The sequence below is a fragment of the Cardiocondyla obscurior genome, linkage group LG27, assembly GCF_019399895.1.
Source record: "Cardiocondyla obscurior isolate alpha-2009 linkage group LG27, Cobs3.1, whole genome shotgun sequence".
Classification (NCBI taxonomy): domain Eukaryota; kingdom Metazoa; phylum Arthropoda; class Insecta; order Hymenoptera; family Formicidae; genus Cardiocondyla; species Cardiocondyla obscurior.
This window is the reverse complement of record NC_091890.1, coordinates 1,333,710-1,348,842: the sequence shown is the minus strand read 5'-3', so window position 1 is coordinate 1,348,842 and position 15,133 is coordinate 1,333,710. Positions and strand designations below refer to the sequence as shown.

The 15,133-nt window shown below is 42.5% G+C and overlaps 1 protein-coding gene across 9 annotated transcripts in view; it reads left to right on the top strand.

The window, feature by feature from the left end:
• The window catches only part of LOC139112265 (pleckstrin homology domain-containing family G member 5), a 116,706-nt gene that overhangs the window by 58,993 nt on the left and 42,580 nt on the right, over positions 1-15,133 (top strand). For 2 of the 9 annotated variants that reach the window (XM_070673193.1, XM_070673192.1), the window contains exon 2: positions 3,203-3,797. The exons of 6 other annotated variants lie outside the window; for them this stretch is intronic. In XM_070673193.1, the coding sequence (XP_070529294.1) occupies positions 3,753-3,797 (45 nt within the window). In that variant the 5' untranslated portion in view covers positions 3,203-3,752. Of the gene's footprint in view, positions 1-967; positions 3,798-15,133 lie in introns of those variants that run through there. One more of the 9 variants, XM_070673191.1, reaches the window with a different exon arrangement.

Genomic DNA, 15,133 nt, shown 5'->3' with positions numbered 1-15,133 from the left:
CAATCTAAATTTGTATAATAATTATGCGCGCCAGAATGCTAATCGCAAACACGAAGTAATTTTAAAAATTAAAGAACATTTTAATTTAAACAATTAAAAAAAAAAATTCTTGACGATTTTATCGCGCCGTGCTCGCTTTAAATTTTTTTTTTTTCCGTTTTACTGGAGAGATTGAGAAAAGCTCTTTTATATGTTTGAATCCGCAAACGAGAGGATTATCAATAATAAGGAAACGTCGTCTTACGTATTAAGCTTATTGTACGTCCTGTAATGATTTACCATTATTTCATCCGTCGCTGTAACGCGAAGATATCGCCGCGAGTTTCCTGCAAATCCTTTAATCGAATTTTGCGCCGTTTGCAATCGATCCTATCGATGCCTTCAGGCAGGAGAGGATCCTTTAGAGTAAAACGTCTTCGGAGGTATTCAACGCAGCGAAAGATCTCCGTATTGTCGTATGAAAATGAAGGAAATCGATATTCGCGTGGTATATTGATTAACTTTTATTCGTTCGTTTCTCTCTCCGGCTCTCAACGTAACTGCTACTCCGGCGAATAAAAGTTATTGTTAGAATGAAAATTTTATTTAATTACGAAGTTAACATTCGCGTCGAATTTTTTTTTTCCGCGCAGCGCGACGAAATTTATGCGTTACGCAGAGTTTTTATTGTACGATATCTTTTTCTCAGGTTTGATTTTGTAAAATTCTCGCTGCGTTTAATCCTCGCGCATTTGCCTAAACATATCCTATCTCGTTCTTCAGGCGCGCTCGGTTCTGTTAGCAATAAAGCTCCTTAATAGACACGATCGATTCCGCCGCGCAGATGCCGGGCATTACATCAAACTCGTCGTCGGAAATTAAAAAATGCGCTCCCGTGCTTTGAAGAGGACGCGAAGGGTCGACGGGACGCGGGCGGGAGGAGGCCGCGATCGAGGGGGAGGCGAAGTAGATAATCGCGAGATATCACGCGAGAAATATCGCGAGGAGGAGGGGGGGGGTGAACGATAATTGCTGGCGAAACGCTCAATCGACTTACCGTCGGGAAAAGCTGCCCGAAAGATCGCGGCAAATTATTTCCCCGAGCCGGGCGAGCCTTGAAACGACGCCGATCGATTTCTCGAAGGATAATAACCACTCTCCTAGCCTCGCGGTCCCTTCGAGATAACGCGAGACGTCCTTGGCCCGATTCGCGCCATTAGCCGGCTCAAACAGAGCTTTTTATTTTTTTTTTTTCATTTTTATTTTTTTTTTTTAGTTGCTCTCGTTTGGAAACGCCAGAATGCAACTCGATTGTCGACCTCGGATCGTAACGTTTTTGCTTCTCCCCCTCAGCCTGGAATTGAATCGGACGAATAATACAGATTTTTTTTTCTTTTTTTTTTTTCCGCGATTTTTTATCCCTTTTCGCTCCGGTCTTTCGAGTCCTGCGCGTCGACGGTTTATTCTACGAGGAGATTCTAATTAAAGTTGCACTTTGGCGTACCGTGCGTGCCGGCCTACGCGTGATAGAATCACGTGACCGCGGGCAGAATCAAGAATAGCGTTGATCTGGATCTCGCTCTCCAACTTTTGGTAACGTCATGCATACCTCGTAATCCTCCGGCGTGCTCGAGTAAACTACCATCAGCGGCAGAACTCGCATTGATGTCTACACGTTCGCGAGTAGATTTCGCCGAGATTAACGCGAAGCGAATTTATGAGGTAATAAGGCGAACAGAGATTGAGTGTTTGATGTAATTTCCAACATAATGACTTTGCCCCCTTAAATTCCCGAAAGGGCGTAACTGTGCGGTAATGGTTACTCCGCACGCCGCTATTTCCCGGGCGCCAATATTTTTTTTTTTTAATTATTTTCCCACTTATTTCTCATTAGCAAAAAAAATCTGGATGTGCGATTAACTCAAGGAATTTTTGTCATTTAAAAAACTTGGGAAATAAACGGCGACGAGGGGGAGAAAACGTCTGAAAAGAATTTCGAGAGCGAAGCGCTGCTATAAATCGCAATAACGGATGGTAGACGAGACGTAGAGAAATGCGTACGGAAAAGCTCGCGAATGAATGGAAGTGTACGAGGCAGCCTGGCTGACAATCGTACCGATAATCTCAATTGCGATCGCGATACTTGGCGCAATCATTCGCCTGATACGACTCTTTGTTTGAGGGAAGCGTCTATCTCTCTCTCTCTCTCTCTCTCTTTCTATTTCGAACGGGCTTGAAAGGGATACGTGCTCTCTCAAGGTGGCGAATAGCTCGGTCGGATAATCTCCGCGAGGTGAACTCCGGCGGTGAGCAAGATGGAAGACTTTACCGTGGAATATTTTCCCGGAGACGGAAACGCGTTTTGAAAAATCATCCCGGCGTCTCGATCTCTCTCTCTCTTTCTCTCTTATTCGGGAAGAAAAGCCGCGCTATTGTGATCTCGCTAGAGCCGTAATACAGAGCGGAAATGAATTTCAGGACGGCGGAACTGTTTCGCTTGCGGCGTCGTTATTTTTAAAAAAGATTCAAGCTCGCGAGACAGACGAAAATCGGACTTTTTAAGGTCGCGGACACTTCGAGGGGCGCGAGTAAAAGTTGAAAAAAAATTTAAGCTGCCGTCACGTCGTATTCTTTTTATCGCTGGATTGTACGGTAGCTGCACCTTTTGTGCCGTTCACCTTTTTCTTTTCACCGCGAAGGGTGAAAAAGGGTGCGAAGAGGCGCGAACCGTACAATTCAGTTAGCGATCCAGTTGGGGTAAAAAGCATCGCGCGCCGGTGGCTTAAATCGATCCTACGCCGAATGTCATGCAGAGAAAGTACAACAGTAGTATAGTAATACGAGAGACTTGACGCACGTCGCTTGTGTGCTCGAACATATGTGTGTGCGCGAATGTGTGCGTGTATGTACGTAGTGTTTCTTTATATTTTTCTCACCGACGAAGACTGGCGGGGATTGTAAAATTTACGACGAGGCAACACGGCGGTCGAGAATCGCCACGAGCTCTTTCGCTCGCTCTCGTAAAAATTGCGCAGTGCGAAAGCACCGAGAAGAAATAGAGAAGTTACCACGTGGCATTGCCAGCTCCGATAAAAGGGCCCACGAGCAAAAAGAGAAAGGAATAGAAAAAAAAAAAGGGGGGGCAGATCGATCGCGCGGAAAGAGAAAAGGAGCCACCAGGTGCTACTCGCTGCGGCAGCGTCTAATTTAATTTAATAAACAGTGTGTAATTAAGCCAGAGAGTGGAAGCGCCAGGCGAACGCGTGGAGGAAGGCCCGACGGCGCGCAAGAGAGGAGGACTCATACGCGGACTGGTTCGCCGACTGAGCAGCGGCAGCGGAACGGGTCGATCCGCTCGCTCGACTAACGCGTGCGGGTCTAAAGGTGGCTGCGGAGGAAATCTCGCGAGTCCCGGCGTTCTCGCAACGCGGCAATCGGTCGCGGGGGTCGATAGCACCACGGTGTCCGCGTCCGGCACTTCTCTCGGTGGCCGCGGTACCCCGAGCCGACGGTCAAGCCGCGATTTAAGCCCCTCGAAAAAGTCGTCGTCCGTATCGTCGGTGGCAAGTCAACAGGATGCGCCGGCGGCCGGGGACGAAGGTGCCGGTGCCGCGTCGTCGTCCGGCACCGGCACCGGACAAGATTGGCGGAAGCTAGTCGGCAGCATAAGGCGCAAGGTGCGCCGCAAAACCGCCCAGAACAGCACCAGCATATCTGAAGCTGTTCTGCACGACACAACGAATCGCAACCAAGACGACTTCCTCAAGGCCGCGATGAGAATCTTTCTGGTGGTGTCGCCGCCGATGGGGCGCATTCAGGTAAAACGCGCGCGTTACGGGTTTTTTTTTTTTTTTTATCGGTGTCTTTGTACGCGAGTGCTAAATTTTTTTTTGGCCCCCTTATTTTATTTTATTTTATTTTATTTTATTTTATTTTTGTGTGAGTGTTTTTTTTAAAGCGTAATTTTTTTTTAATTTTCTAAGTCTATGCATAAGTTTCTAAGATATTTTAAATTTAAACTCTCGTCAAACGAGATTTCGCTCGATAACGTTCTGCCAACATTCAGGCACAGTAGTAGAAGGTTGTTGGTTTTGAGACAATGAAGTTATTGGCAATTCATTATCGGAGAGATTGGTGAAGTGCTCACCAGACAAGCCATATTGCATCGAGTGGAACGAGTAATAATCAGAAGGAGCAATATCTGATGAGCACGCGCGGGTACGATAGCACTTCTCAAGCCAGCTATGAAACTGTTTATTGTTGTGCCGAAGAATGAAATGCCGCTGATTTCGCGAGTGCTTTGAACGCCTTTCTCTCGCGAAACTTGGACTAATTTTATCAGCTCTATACATCACACGCTTTACATTATTATTAATTTAATTTTTGTATCAAATATATTAAATTTAATTTTTCTCGAAGATTACAACTTTTTATTTCTTAATTTTTTTTTTCTTTCTTTTTTCTCCGCCAAGAATAAAAAAATTCTAAAACAATTCGCCGTGGCAAACGTTTACAACGCGAAACTTTCAACGTCTGGCGCGCGTTATCTACTTCCTCGCATACTTTTATCTTACTCATTTCACTGAGCCTATGGTTTACGGCCGACTGGTTCATATCAAACGCTTTTGCGACTTCTCGGATCGTTACAGCTGAGTTTTCTCAGGTTCGCTCTCCGCCGTTCGTTCCCTCCGATGCCCCGACCCGACCTCGGTCAATCGTCAATATCGAGAATCGCCACTCCGGAAGCGTTTGTACCATTTTTCACACACGATATGACTCTCTTACGTCGTACGTATCATACGGAATTCCCTTGGCCTCCGCCGTTGATTTTCTTTCCGGTTAAAAAGTACGTAACGACGAGTTGAGTTCATCTGAGATAAGTATCTTCTCAAAGCGAACGAAGCAAAACAACACGAAAGAAGAAAAAAAAAGGTCGATAGAACGAAACTGAAAAATTACCTCCGCGACGCACGACTGCTTTGCGATAAACGATACCTCTGTCAGAATTATTATATTATAGTTGTGGTCATGTAATATTGCGAGAAGCTTGATCAAACTTGTGCTCAGATCTAATGAATACGCGATAACGAGACTTATCGGGTAAAATTCAAGCCTGCGTTGTCTCGAATATCTCATTCGTCACTCTGTAATATACACCGAGCTTTTCTTTCCCTCTCGACGCGAGCGCTGCGTCCACCGTAATCTACAATTTCCACGACATAACGTCCGCATATTTTTTTTTTTTTCCCCCCCCGATTTTCCCCGTGCTCTATTTTCCGAGTTGATCGGCGAAGTCGAACAAAACGTTTGACGAAGAAGGAAACATTTGAAGCCGTCCGAGCACAAGATGCTTCCCCGCGCAATCATACGGCTCGAATCCAATCGAACGCTTTTATTCGATGAAAGGCGCTGATAATTGCCTTGCGGATCCGAGACCTAGATAGGATTTACTTTCTACATCCAAGGACAATCTGATTTCTCGCGATAAAAGGATAGCTCGGGTATCTTTTTCGCCCGCTTCCCGCCCCCCGCTGTATTCGGAGCGTATACGAAACGACCCCTCGTTATTTTCGGAACCTCCCCTTCGGAAATTCCTTCGGGCGGAGGCAGACTTTTCGCGGTGTATTATAGTTTCGCATTCATACGCCGTATTACATAGTTTGAGCGCCCGCGTATTTATTATTAGTATCCATTTACATTAAACTATTACGTTAACTCCGATATTCTCGTATCGGTTAATATATTCGTACCGGGGAAATACCGGACAAATAATATCCGTGTTAATGAAATTAGAAATTTAATTCCATTTACGGGGCTAAGCAATGGCGATTTCGGTGTACGCTATTTATAGACCGTTCCGGAATACGTTTCCACTAAATTACGATAATTAATCTTGTAACGCCCGGATGCAGCGAGTGAGGCATCGGCCCACACGAGAGGCGGCGCACCTCCGCCGGCCGTTTTCGCAATTCCCGCTGACTAACGAGTGCGTTATTCGCCGGCAGAACAGTCCGAAGCGCGGACATTCGTAGACGCGCGTAAACAAATTGCGTCTCCGTTGCGAAATATTCACGGACGGTGGCGAGATGCCGGGCGATCTCGCGGCTTTTTCCGCTAGACTCTCCCGCGTTATTCCCGACGTCGGTAATATTCTCTCCGGCGGATAGTTGCGCGCCGAATTATTTTCTGAAATATTTGAAATATTTATTTAACTACGCGATCGCGAGCGCTGGCACGAAGCGAAACGTCTTATTGTTCCGCGGCGTACGAAATTCTCTCGCCCGCCTGTCCCAGATTTGGGAAATTTCGCCGTAATGCATCGCGGAACGGTGCGTTATCTCGCTCCGCCGCTTCGTCTGCCTGCTTCCGTCTGAATTTATCAATCAATCATGCCTGAATGGGCGCCTTAGTCAATTGATCAGCCCGATTAAATAGCCGGCGTGACCTCTAATCTATGTTTCGACTCGGCTGCTCGATTTCTCCCCTTCTCTCCTTTTTTTTTTTTTTACGTTTGTATGTATGTATATTTTTTTTTTTTTTATTTTCTTATCAGACGCGGTTGGGTAGACGTTGACGTGCGATATAACCTCCCCCGCTAATCGATTACCGTCGCTGTTTGCACTGCGACCTTTCGTCTGATGTAACAGCTGCATTCGATGACCCGCTCCTCAACAATGCGCCATTGTAGTCGCGAGGATATTTGCACGCGATCGTATCGTCGATATAAGTGGAGGTCGATTAGGGATAATTAATAATTCTTATTCAGATGTGGGACATTCCTCGGCCCGGGTTGGGTTCTTTAGATTGTTTGGATATTACTCCGCGAATATTATCGCACGATATTGCGCATAAAAAATTTTTTTTTTAAGCATTATAAAATTTTAATGTTTAATTCTTGATATCCTGAATTAGGTGGACGTTTATTAATTTATAAAAATTAATATCTGCTGTTACGATCACGATTTTGGCAGTAGTAAAAAAGAAACTTTTTCTTTTTTTTCCTTTTAAACAAAATTTAAACAGCGCCGCGCTATGTTGGCAGGGATAATTTGAGTAAGTACATTCAAGACATCGAGAGACATGAGGCTGCTTTGAAAGTAAAAATCTACGAGGAAATCCCGCGTACAGTCTCGTGTGCTTGTTATGCTACCCACTTCACCTACTTTAAGAAGAGCTTCTTACAAAATCAAACGTCGCGCTGCATTGTCTTCGCGAAAAAAAAGGGGGGAAAGAAAAAAAAAAGAAAAAAAAAAAATACCGAGTTGCTCATTGTTCCTCATTATAATTTTCGAGAAAATCCAGCGATTTCTCGAAAAGGAACGCTCGCGAGTTATATCTTTAGCTCGATGCAATACCAAACGGTAGGAACGTGAATGACGTTGTCGTTATTATTCTTACAAGCAGATATTGTTATAAATTCAGTGCAGCGCGGCGGATCTTTTCGAAAATCCGATATCCGCGAGTTTCCGGCCGGCGGAAAGTTAAAATATTCCGGATAAACTTTTTTTTTTTTCGCCCGACTTTTCTTCCCTTTGTTCTTTGACATTGCTCGAATGTTTTTCTGAGCGCGCCAGTGACATTGCAGATCAAAGATATCTCCTGACCTAGATTTAGTAGTATTAGATCGACCTGCGGATACTGTCCACGTGATAGTGTCGTAGTTGATGTAACGAGATATGAAATGTGTCTGCATACGGCATTCATTTAATACGCTTCGGTTTAAATACAAAAACATTTTCATCGAGCGATTATTAATTGGAGAAGACGCCTATTTTTTTTTTTCAAGCTAGTATTATTTTTGGGGGATTTTCCGATTTTTTTAATTAATGTAAAATAACGCATGTGATGCGGAATTTATTTTAAATTTTTTTATCAGCTCGGTACTTGGAAATTATTTTTTTTTTTTCTTTTCTTTTTTTTACGCAGATGTTAGACTGCATTTTACTTCGTCGAAGTAATGGAAGGAATATTTTGCCACAAAATTATTATCGGCAACACATTTTATAAAAGATTCGAGAACATTATCGATGATATATCTGCGATATCTAGTACCCATCTCATTTATCGAGGGATAATGATAAGGAAAAAAAAAATATAGAAGAGGGAGAAGAGATAAATCATTTCTTTCAACCCTCACTCTCGAAGTGAATAATGCGTCATTAAAACGGTTCTCGCTTTAACAGTAATTGCTTTTTCTTTCCTTTTCTATTTTTTTTAGACATTTTCTTGAAATTATATAATTTTATTTTCGCCGTACATTTATCTATGATGACATTTGGTTTTTGCGCAATTATGAAAAATTAATCACCGGAAGGACAATTAATTAGAAAAGCGACGCGCGTGTGGTTAGTCTCTCTTCGATTGGTTTTCTGTCTCAAAAAAAGCCGCGGTAGATCGAATCGAGCAGATTCGAAAGAGCAATTTCAATAAGAAATATTTAAAACAAAATCAAACTACAGACAGTAATAATTAAGATAATATAAAAAAATTTAGAAGAATCCAATTAATGTCAAGCTTAAGTCTTAATATTAAATTTAATATTAAAAAAACGAGAGCTTACGTCGGACGTACTTAATACTTAAATATTATCCCTATTAAAATTCAGTTTTACGACCTCAGTTTTCGTATTCGTCGATTCCGAAACCCGCTACGCGCGATAATCTTACGCGAAGGCGATTACCGGAGACCGAGATCGAGCGAAGCCACGTACGTCGCCGAGATTGCCGTAGGTCCCGCGGTTGTCGTAGGTCGCAACGTGGTCGCCCAGCTGAGCCGGGCGATGCTCTCGCACCGCGCGCGCGAAGACATGCACGCATACAGCCCGCCGCTTCGTTGATGACAGAGGCACGAGAGTAGGCATAACGCGGAGAGTAGGCCAGTGCGTCAGCTGACCTACTCGTCCACCGCGCGACCAAGCATATTATGCCCGTAAGCGGCGATGCGAAGACCGCGCGCGTGAGCCACGACGCCGCCCGTTACGCAGCGATAACGTTTAACGGCGATAGAGAAGCACACACGGCTCCTGATCGCGAAAATTTAATGACCGTGGTTCGAGGTTGAAAATTATTAAATGTAAAAATTTGGTTATTTTATTTTATTTTATTTTATTTTTTTTAAGTAGAAGAAAGAAGAGTAGGTAAATGACTAGTTTCTAGTAATGTTAAATTCTCATTTGTTAATCCGCGGCGATTTTATATCCCTCGAAATTGAGAAGTCGAGCGCGGCCGAATGGACCCATCGTACTTTAATCAAAAATATATAACTTGACCTGCCGGCGTCAAAGGTTATGAAACGATAATGAAAATTCCATTGGCTTAGCCGTAGCACAGTACTAAAGGGTGAAACGCGGCGAGGCGGGAAAGATAGAGAGGAGAATATATCAAGCATCAAGTGGCCATCTTGCCTGATGGGGGAGGAGGGTAGTGTTTTGCGAGAGATTGATGGCCGAAGGGAAATGTGGGAAGAGTGTGTAAAGAGGTGGCGCGGATTAGAAGGGCTCCATGAGAACTGACGACACGTTCGCCTGTATGAGTGTGTGTATACGTGGGTATATATTTGCGATTTCACTCAGCTCGGTTATGAAGTCCCCGAGAACGACGGCGGAGATAATCTTTGGCACGACGCCAGCCGGCCAGCCCCGGCCTTAAACCGCGAAGGTTTTCTATTTTCCCCCGCGAAGGACCTTCGACGTTAAAACCTCCATCGGATCTTATCGACCTTAACAGTGCTCCTCAATTTCGGGAAATATATCGACTTGAGCGAAAGACGTGCTCGCCGCGCGCTTATTCGAATCCAATTTCGTCGCCTCTCCGAGAGGCGAAATTGCTATCCATCAAGTGGTATCTATCGCGTACAGGGATACAATCCTTATTATTTATAGTTTTTTCTTTTTTTTTAATATTAATAATTTTTTTTTTGTGCGAATTTTGACAAACGTACGTGGAGATATATTGAAGCCGAACAAAAGATTTGCAGTTATTAGAGTGTCACCCAGTCAGTGCTCATCTTTTGATTAAAATAAAATATTCTGTACTTGCTTAAATTACAGCCCGTTTTAATGAATTAAATTGTTAATTAAAGATTTCGCGAGTTTTTATTATTCGACAAAATATGATTAAAAATTCCTCCGTTTATCGTTTCGATTTTTGGAAGTTTTGTTGGCCTTTACGGGTAATTAAATTTAACATAATTGTTAACAGGTATAGATTTCACACACGTGTAAAGTAGAATGTACACGGCGAAAGGTACACCTGCCGCGCGGCAACGCGAGCAACCGCCGAAACACTTCGTCATTCGAATCCCTCATTGTTGTACAACGTTCAGAATAATTGTAGCGGGCGTATTCGTCTCGCGGCAATAAACGATGACAAATCGCGTCGCGGCGCGGCGCGCGCTAATTAGTTCCTCAGAGTAATTACGATCACGCTCGGAGATACGACGGGTAACTTAATGAAATGCCAGTTTACGTTTTGATATACAATTTGCCGATTATGCGATTAAATCGGGCTCTACATCCTCTCCCTCCCCCGGCACCGCTCTCACACCTCCCCCTTTCCCCCCCTTCGTCTATTTAATGAAGTTAACAAGTTTCGCAGATGCATGTCTTCCCCGTGCCGCCGTATTTGTGCTCCCGGTAAGGCGTTGACGAAATATTGCCCCGAGCTACTCGCCTCTAGGCTCCACTTACGCAATAGTTTGCTTCGCTGCCGCATATCGCATCGGCCCGAACTTTGATAACGCCGCATAAGCTCTCTCGCCCGCTCTCTTCTCTCTTTCTCCCCTTCCCCCCCATCTCTATCTCTCTCTTTTTTTCTGTGTGTAAAATAAGTTAAAAATGCTATACAATGTTGCGTGATAAATAAAATCACCAAAGCGGTACGGGTCGACGATTGCCGAATATCGCGATGCGGAAAGTGAGAAACGACAAGGTTTTTTTTTTTTTTTTTTTTTTACGTTAAATAAAACTGAAACGTGTCGGTGGTTATTTCGCAAAATACGCTTCGCTCTGTCGCAAAACAGAAGTTACTGCGACCGAGACATTTTACAGCTCGCCAAATTTCTAGATTTAGCACAGCCGGTCCGTGAGGATCTTGAAATTACATTCTCGCTTGTGAAGCCTCCCGTGCGCGGGACCGAGCTCGATATTGTTATACCGCCGGCTTAGCGTTCTCGTCTATGACGGGGAAAACGGACAGTTAAGGGAGAAGAGACCGGGTGACATATATAATACCAGGAGCTTCCCAAGTATTTCCCGTGTGCGAATCCAAATTTTAATCTCGATCGAATGCAACTCGCAACGCGAAACATAATTCCGCACAAATTATTACCAGAAAAAAAAAAAGAAATCGTACGCGCCTTGTAAGCTTGATAAGAATTTTTTTTTCTAATTATTTCTTCAACTACCTTCCTTAACTAACTTTCTTTAACTACCTTGTTATTTAATTTATTGAGGAATTTATACAAACTTTGAAGCGCAAATAATTAAATAATTAATATACAAAAGCGAATATCAAATAATGCAAAAGACTAAACGAAACTTTAAGCAGCGAGGCAATGTTTAATTATTCTTTTACGCTTGGCTAATGCATCGGGTGGACTCCGGAGGCTTTTAGTACTTCTTTAAGTTATTAAATTCTCAGGAGCATCTCAATAGCCTTGGTTATCGAGCTTGAAAATTTAGCACGTGAATAGGTTTGCCTACCTATTGCAGTTTACTGAAGCATCGGACGTCCACAATCTTGGGTGATATGAACTAGGTTTGTAGGTGGACTATCGAAGCGGTTAATGTTCTAGTCGTGGCCCATTATTATCGGACAATACGCCTATTGTCTCACGCATTAATAACGACATTCGGGCGATATATGCGCAGAGTGAAGCGTATATAAAATATGAATTATACGTCTTTATTATTTTTCGGCTGCCTCGCAATTTTGTATCTCGCCTTTCGTTTTAGTTTTTTTTTTTTTTTAGGAAATTATATTATTATAATTCCTGTTGTGTATTTTATATATACACATTTTTGTACGTACTTATAGATTTGTCGGGAAAAATATCAAATTGTCTCACGCATTAATAACGACATTCGAGCGATATATGCGCAGAGTAAAGCGTATATAAAATATGAATTATACGTCTTTATTATTTTTCGGCTGCCTCGCAATTTTGTATCTCGCCTTTCGTTTTAGTTTTTTTTTTTTTTTTTACGAAATATTATAATTTCCGTTATGTATTTTATGTATACACATTTTTGTACGGACTTATAGATTTGTCGGGAAAAATATCGAATTGTCTTTTGAGAAAAGCGATTCTATTCTAGTCGTCAAAATGTTTGCGAAGCGAGAAGGAACGTGCAGGAACGTTAACGAATGAAATTTCGAGCCCTCGGAAGAAGGTCAATCGAAAAGCGTTAATTCCAAAATTAAAATAGAACGCTTACGTTGTGGAAACGGTCGAAGCGGAGAAGTACGTTTTCCATGCGCCCGTGAGTATTACACCCACGGCGGGAATTGGAGACCTGGACAAATTTGCAATTTTAGTTGATTCGCGATTTGTATCCAGTATCTACGTAACGCGATACCGAACGAACCGGAAAGCGAGTTCGGCGATTCGCGTACGTGCACATAATGCCGGTGAAATTACGACGTTTTATTTTACGTGTTAATACACAGAATTCGTATGTTTTTGAATATTTTTAATAATACCAGTTGTTAGAACATGAAATATTCATTTGGCTGAAACAACACGTGCTTGTTGCGTTCTTTTTTTTTCTCTCGCGTTCAGGCTCAAAATAATCTCTTAAACATTAATTTTACACCCAAATTTATTCGGCCACGAACATCACCCCGAGGCTTTTATCCTCTCGCATATTCATGAAAAATAATTTACGTTTCCCTTGCAGTAATGATAATGCTCGGTATAAAAAAACAAAATTATATACAAAGCGCACGAAATGCTCATTAGCTGATTGCGCGAAAACTTTGCTAATTCTGTAATGTACCTTTGCGTTTTGGGAGATTATTAATTCCGTCGGCTCATCGCGATTTCATTTTTTTTCCTTTATTGAGGTTGACGTATTGAGTTGTATTTTGATTTTTTTACGTCCACCGGGATTTCTTATTGTTGCCGCGACCACGCATTGCCTTCTCCGTCCTCGTGCAAGCGTTCCAGCGAACTCGGGCAGATAATTAACCCCGAGATCAGAGGGAAAAGAGCGAAAGTTCGCGTTTGCGTTCAAACTCCAAAGTTTTATAGTATTTATTCAACACGTTGCGCGAATGCACTTCGGCCAAACCTCCGACGGTGACGCTCGGTAAGTTTATTAAACAGTTGTAGAGCAAAGTTGTAACGCGAATTTCGGACCGTTTTTACGTTCCCGCTCGCTCTATAATAATTACGCTGCAAAGGTAAACGCCAAGTAAGACTCCGCCAAGTGAATTGTCTGGCGGCTTGGCGCAGAAATTCCGCGCGGAGATGTTTCGTTAAACTTTCGTCATCCCCTTACATCCGATTAAAACGGATTGCACATTTCGAAGGGAACTTTCGGCAAAGCTGAATGTGAAAATATACATATTATATATATGTATATATGTATAACGGAAACGTAAACCCAAAGATCGAACCGAAAGACTCTCAACGTTAACAAAGAGCATTCGAGGAATATTGAAAACATACTTGCATGAAAATTCGTGTTGAAAAATTTCTTTTAATTTCCGACAATCTTGATATTTCGCGCGCCCTCGATCAACGCAACACCCTTTCAACGACAACGATGATTTGTTAAATTTCAATTTGGTGAAATTGACGCAATACTGTAAGCTTACTCGAAGAGAATTTTACGAGGAATAAACCGACGAACTTCGAACAGTACACAATTAGGCTAAGTATGATAAATTAGCAATTATAATCACCGGGGACCATATCCTAATTGCCAACAGCAGCGAATATTATGACATACTTATCGGATGTTGTATACAGTAAGACTGTGAACTGTCCAACTAAGACTATAATAAATAATAAATGCGTTTACTAGAGGAGGACGAAAGAGAGTTTAATAATTCAATAATTATTATTCGTTTAAAATGTTTAAATTACGGTTAAAATAAAATATTCATTGGATTTCTATTGCATATATTCCGGTCGGTTTCTAGCCTTTCCCATTTCGAGATAAATTATTCTTTACTTTCCTTAGTATATAATTGCCTAATTAGATTCAATATTTAAACGAGTAGCCGCCGACGTAATCTTTCGTACAGCAATAATATTCTCGTAGGTCGAACTTCCTAATCTATTCGATCGGATTTAATCGCCGCTCGACTGTCGCGTTATTTTGGAACTGTTGACTGCAGTCCAGCCATTTATCGTACGCAGCTATTACCCAAAGCGGCTTAATTCCATTTTTATTTAAACATGTTCGCTACGCGATCGTCGTCCCAGTTTTTACGAAGCTGTAACGCGAAATAATCTCCGCGGTTTAACAATCGAGGCGCATTCATCGAACCCATTCATCGCGCGACTTTCATTTAATTATTAAATCTAGATATAAACAGGAATAAAGCGGTATTTCCAGCGCGTATTTAATATTTTTTGTTTCGCGCGGGGGAGGGAAAAAAAAAAGAAATTTATTATTACATACGTTACCGAGAAACAGAAATTATTATTTCACGCCGCTGGGTCACGGAAATGATTTCACGTTATTTCGTCAGCGCACTAGACAGCTTCCGGTACCTTTGATTGCCACTGATTAGCCCTTGTGCGCGCTAAAATACTCGACTCGAACGATATTACGTGGGCAAGTAATTGGAAAAATAACTCATTGCGAGGAAACGAAATAGTATTATCGTTCCCCGTTCTCGCGCGCTATTTAATTGTGACGTAAATGCGCGCTGGATTTATGTACTTTTTGAATTCCGTCGGGCGGATATCGAGCGAACTCTCTTTCGGTTAACGTTGCGTTGGTTTCGGTGAAATTTGGTAAATAGGATTTATGCCGCCCGTGACAATATTTTATGCGGCATTCCGTGTCGTTTTAAGGTATTATTATTAATATCGCGAGGCATATCTCCCGCGCGGTTTCAGAATGCAGTGAGATGCCAATAATGCCGTTACCTTATCAACGCACCTCAGCGGAGAAGGCACGTTGCCGCGCCAATCGAAA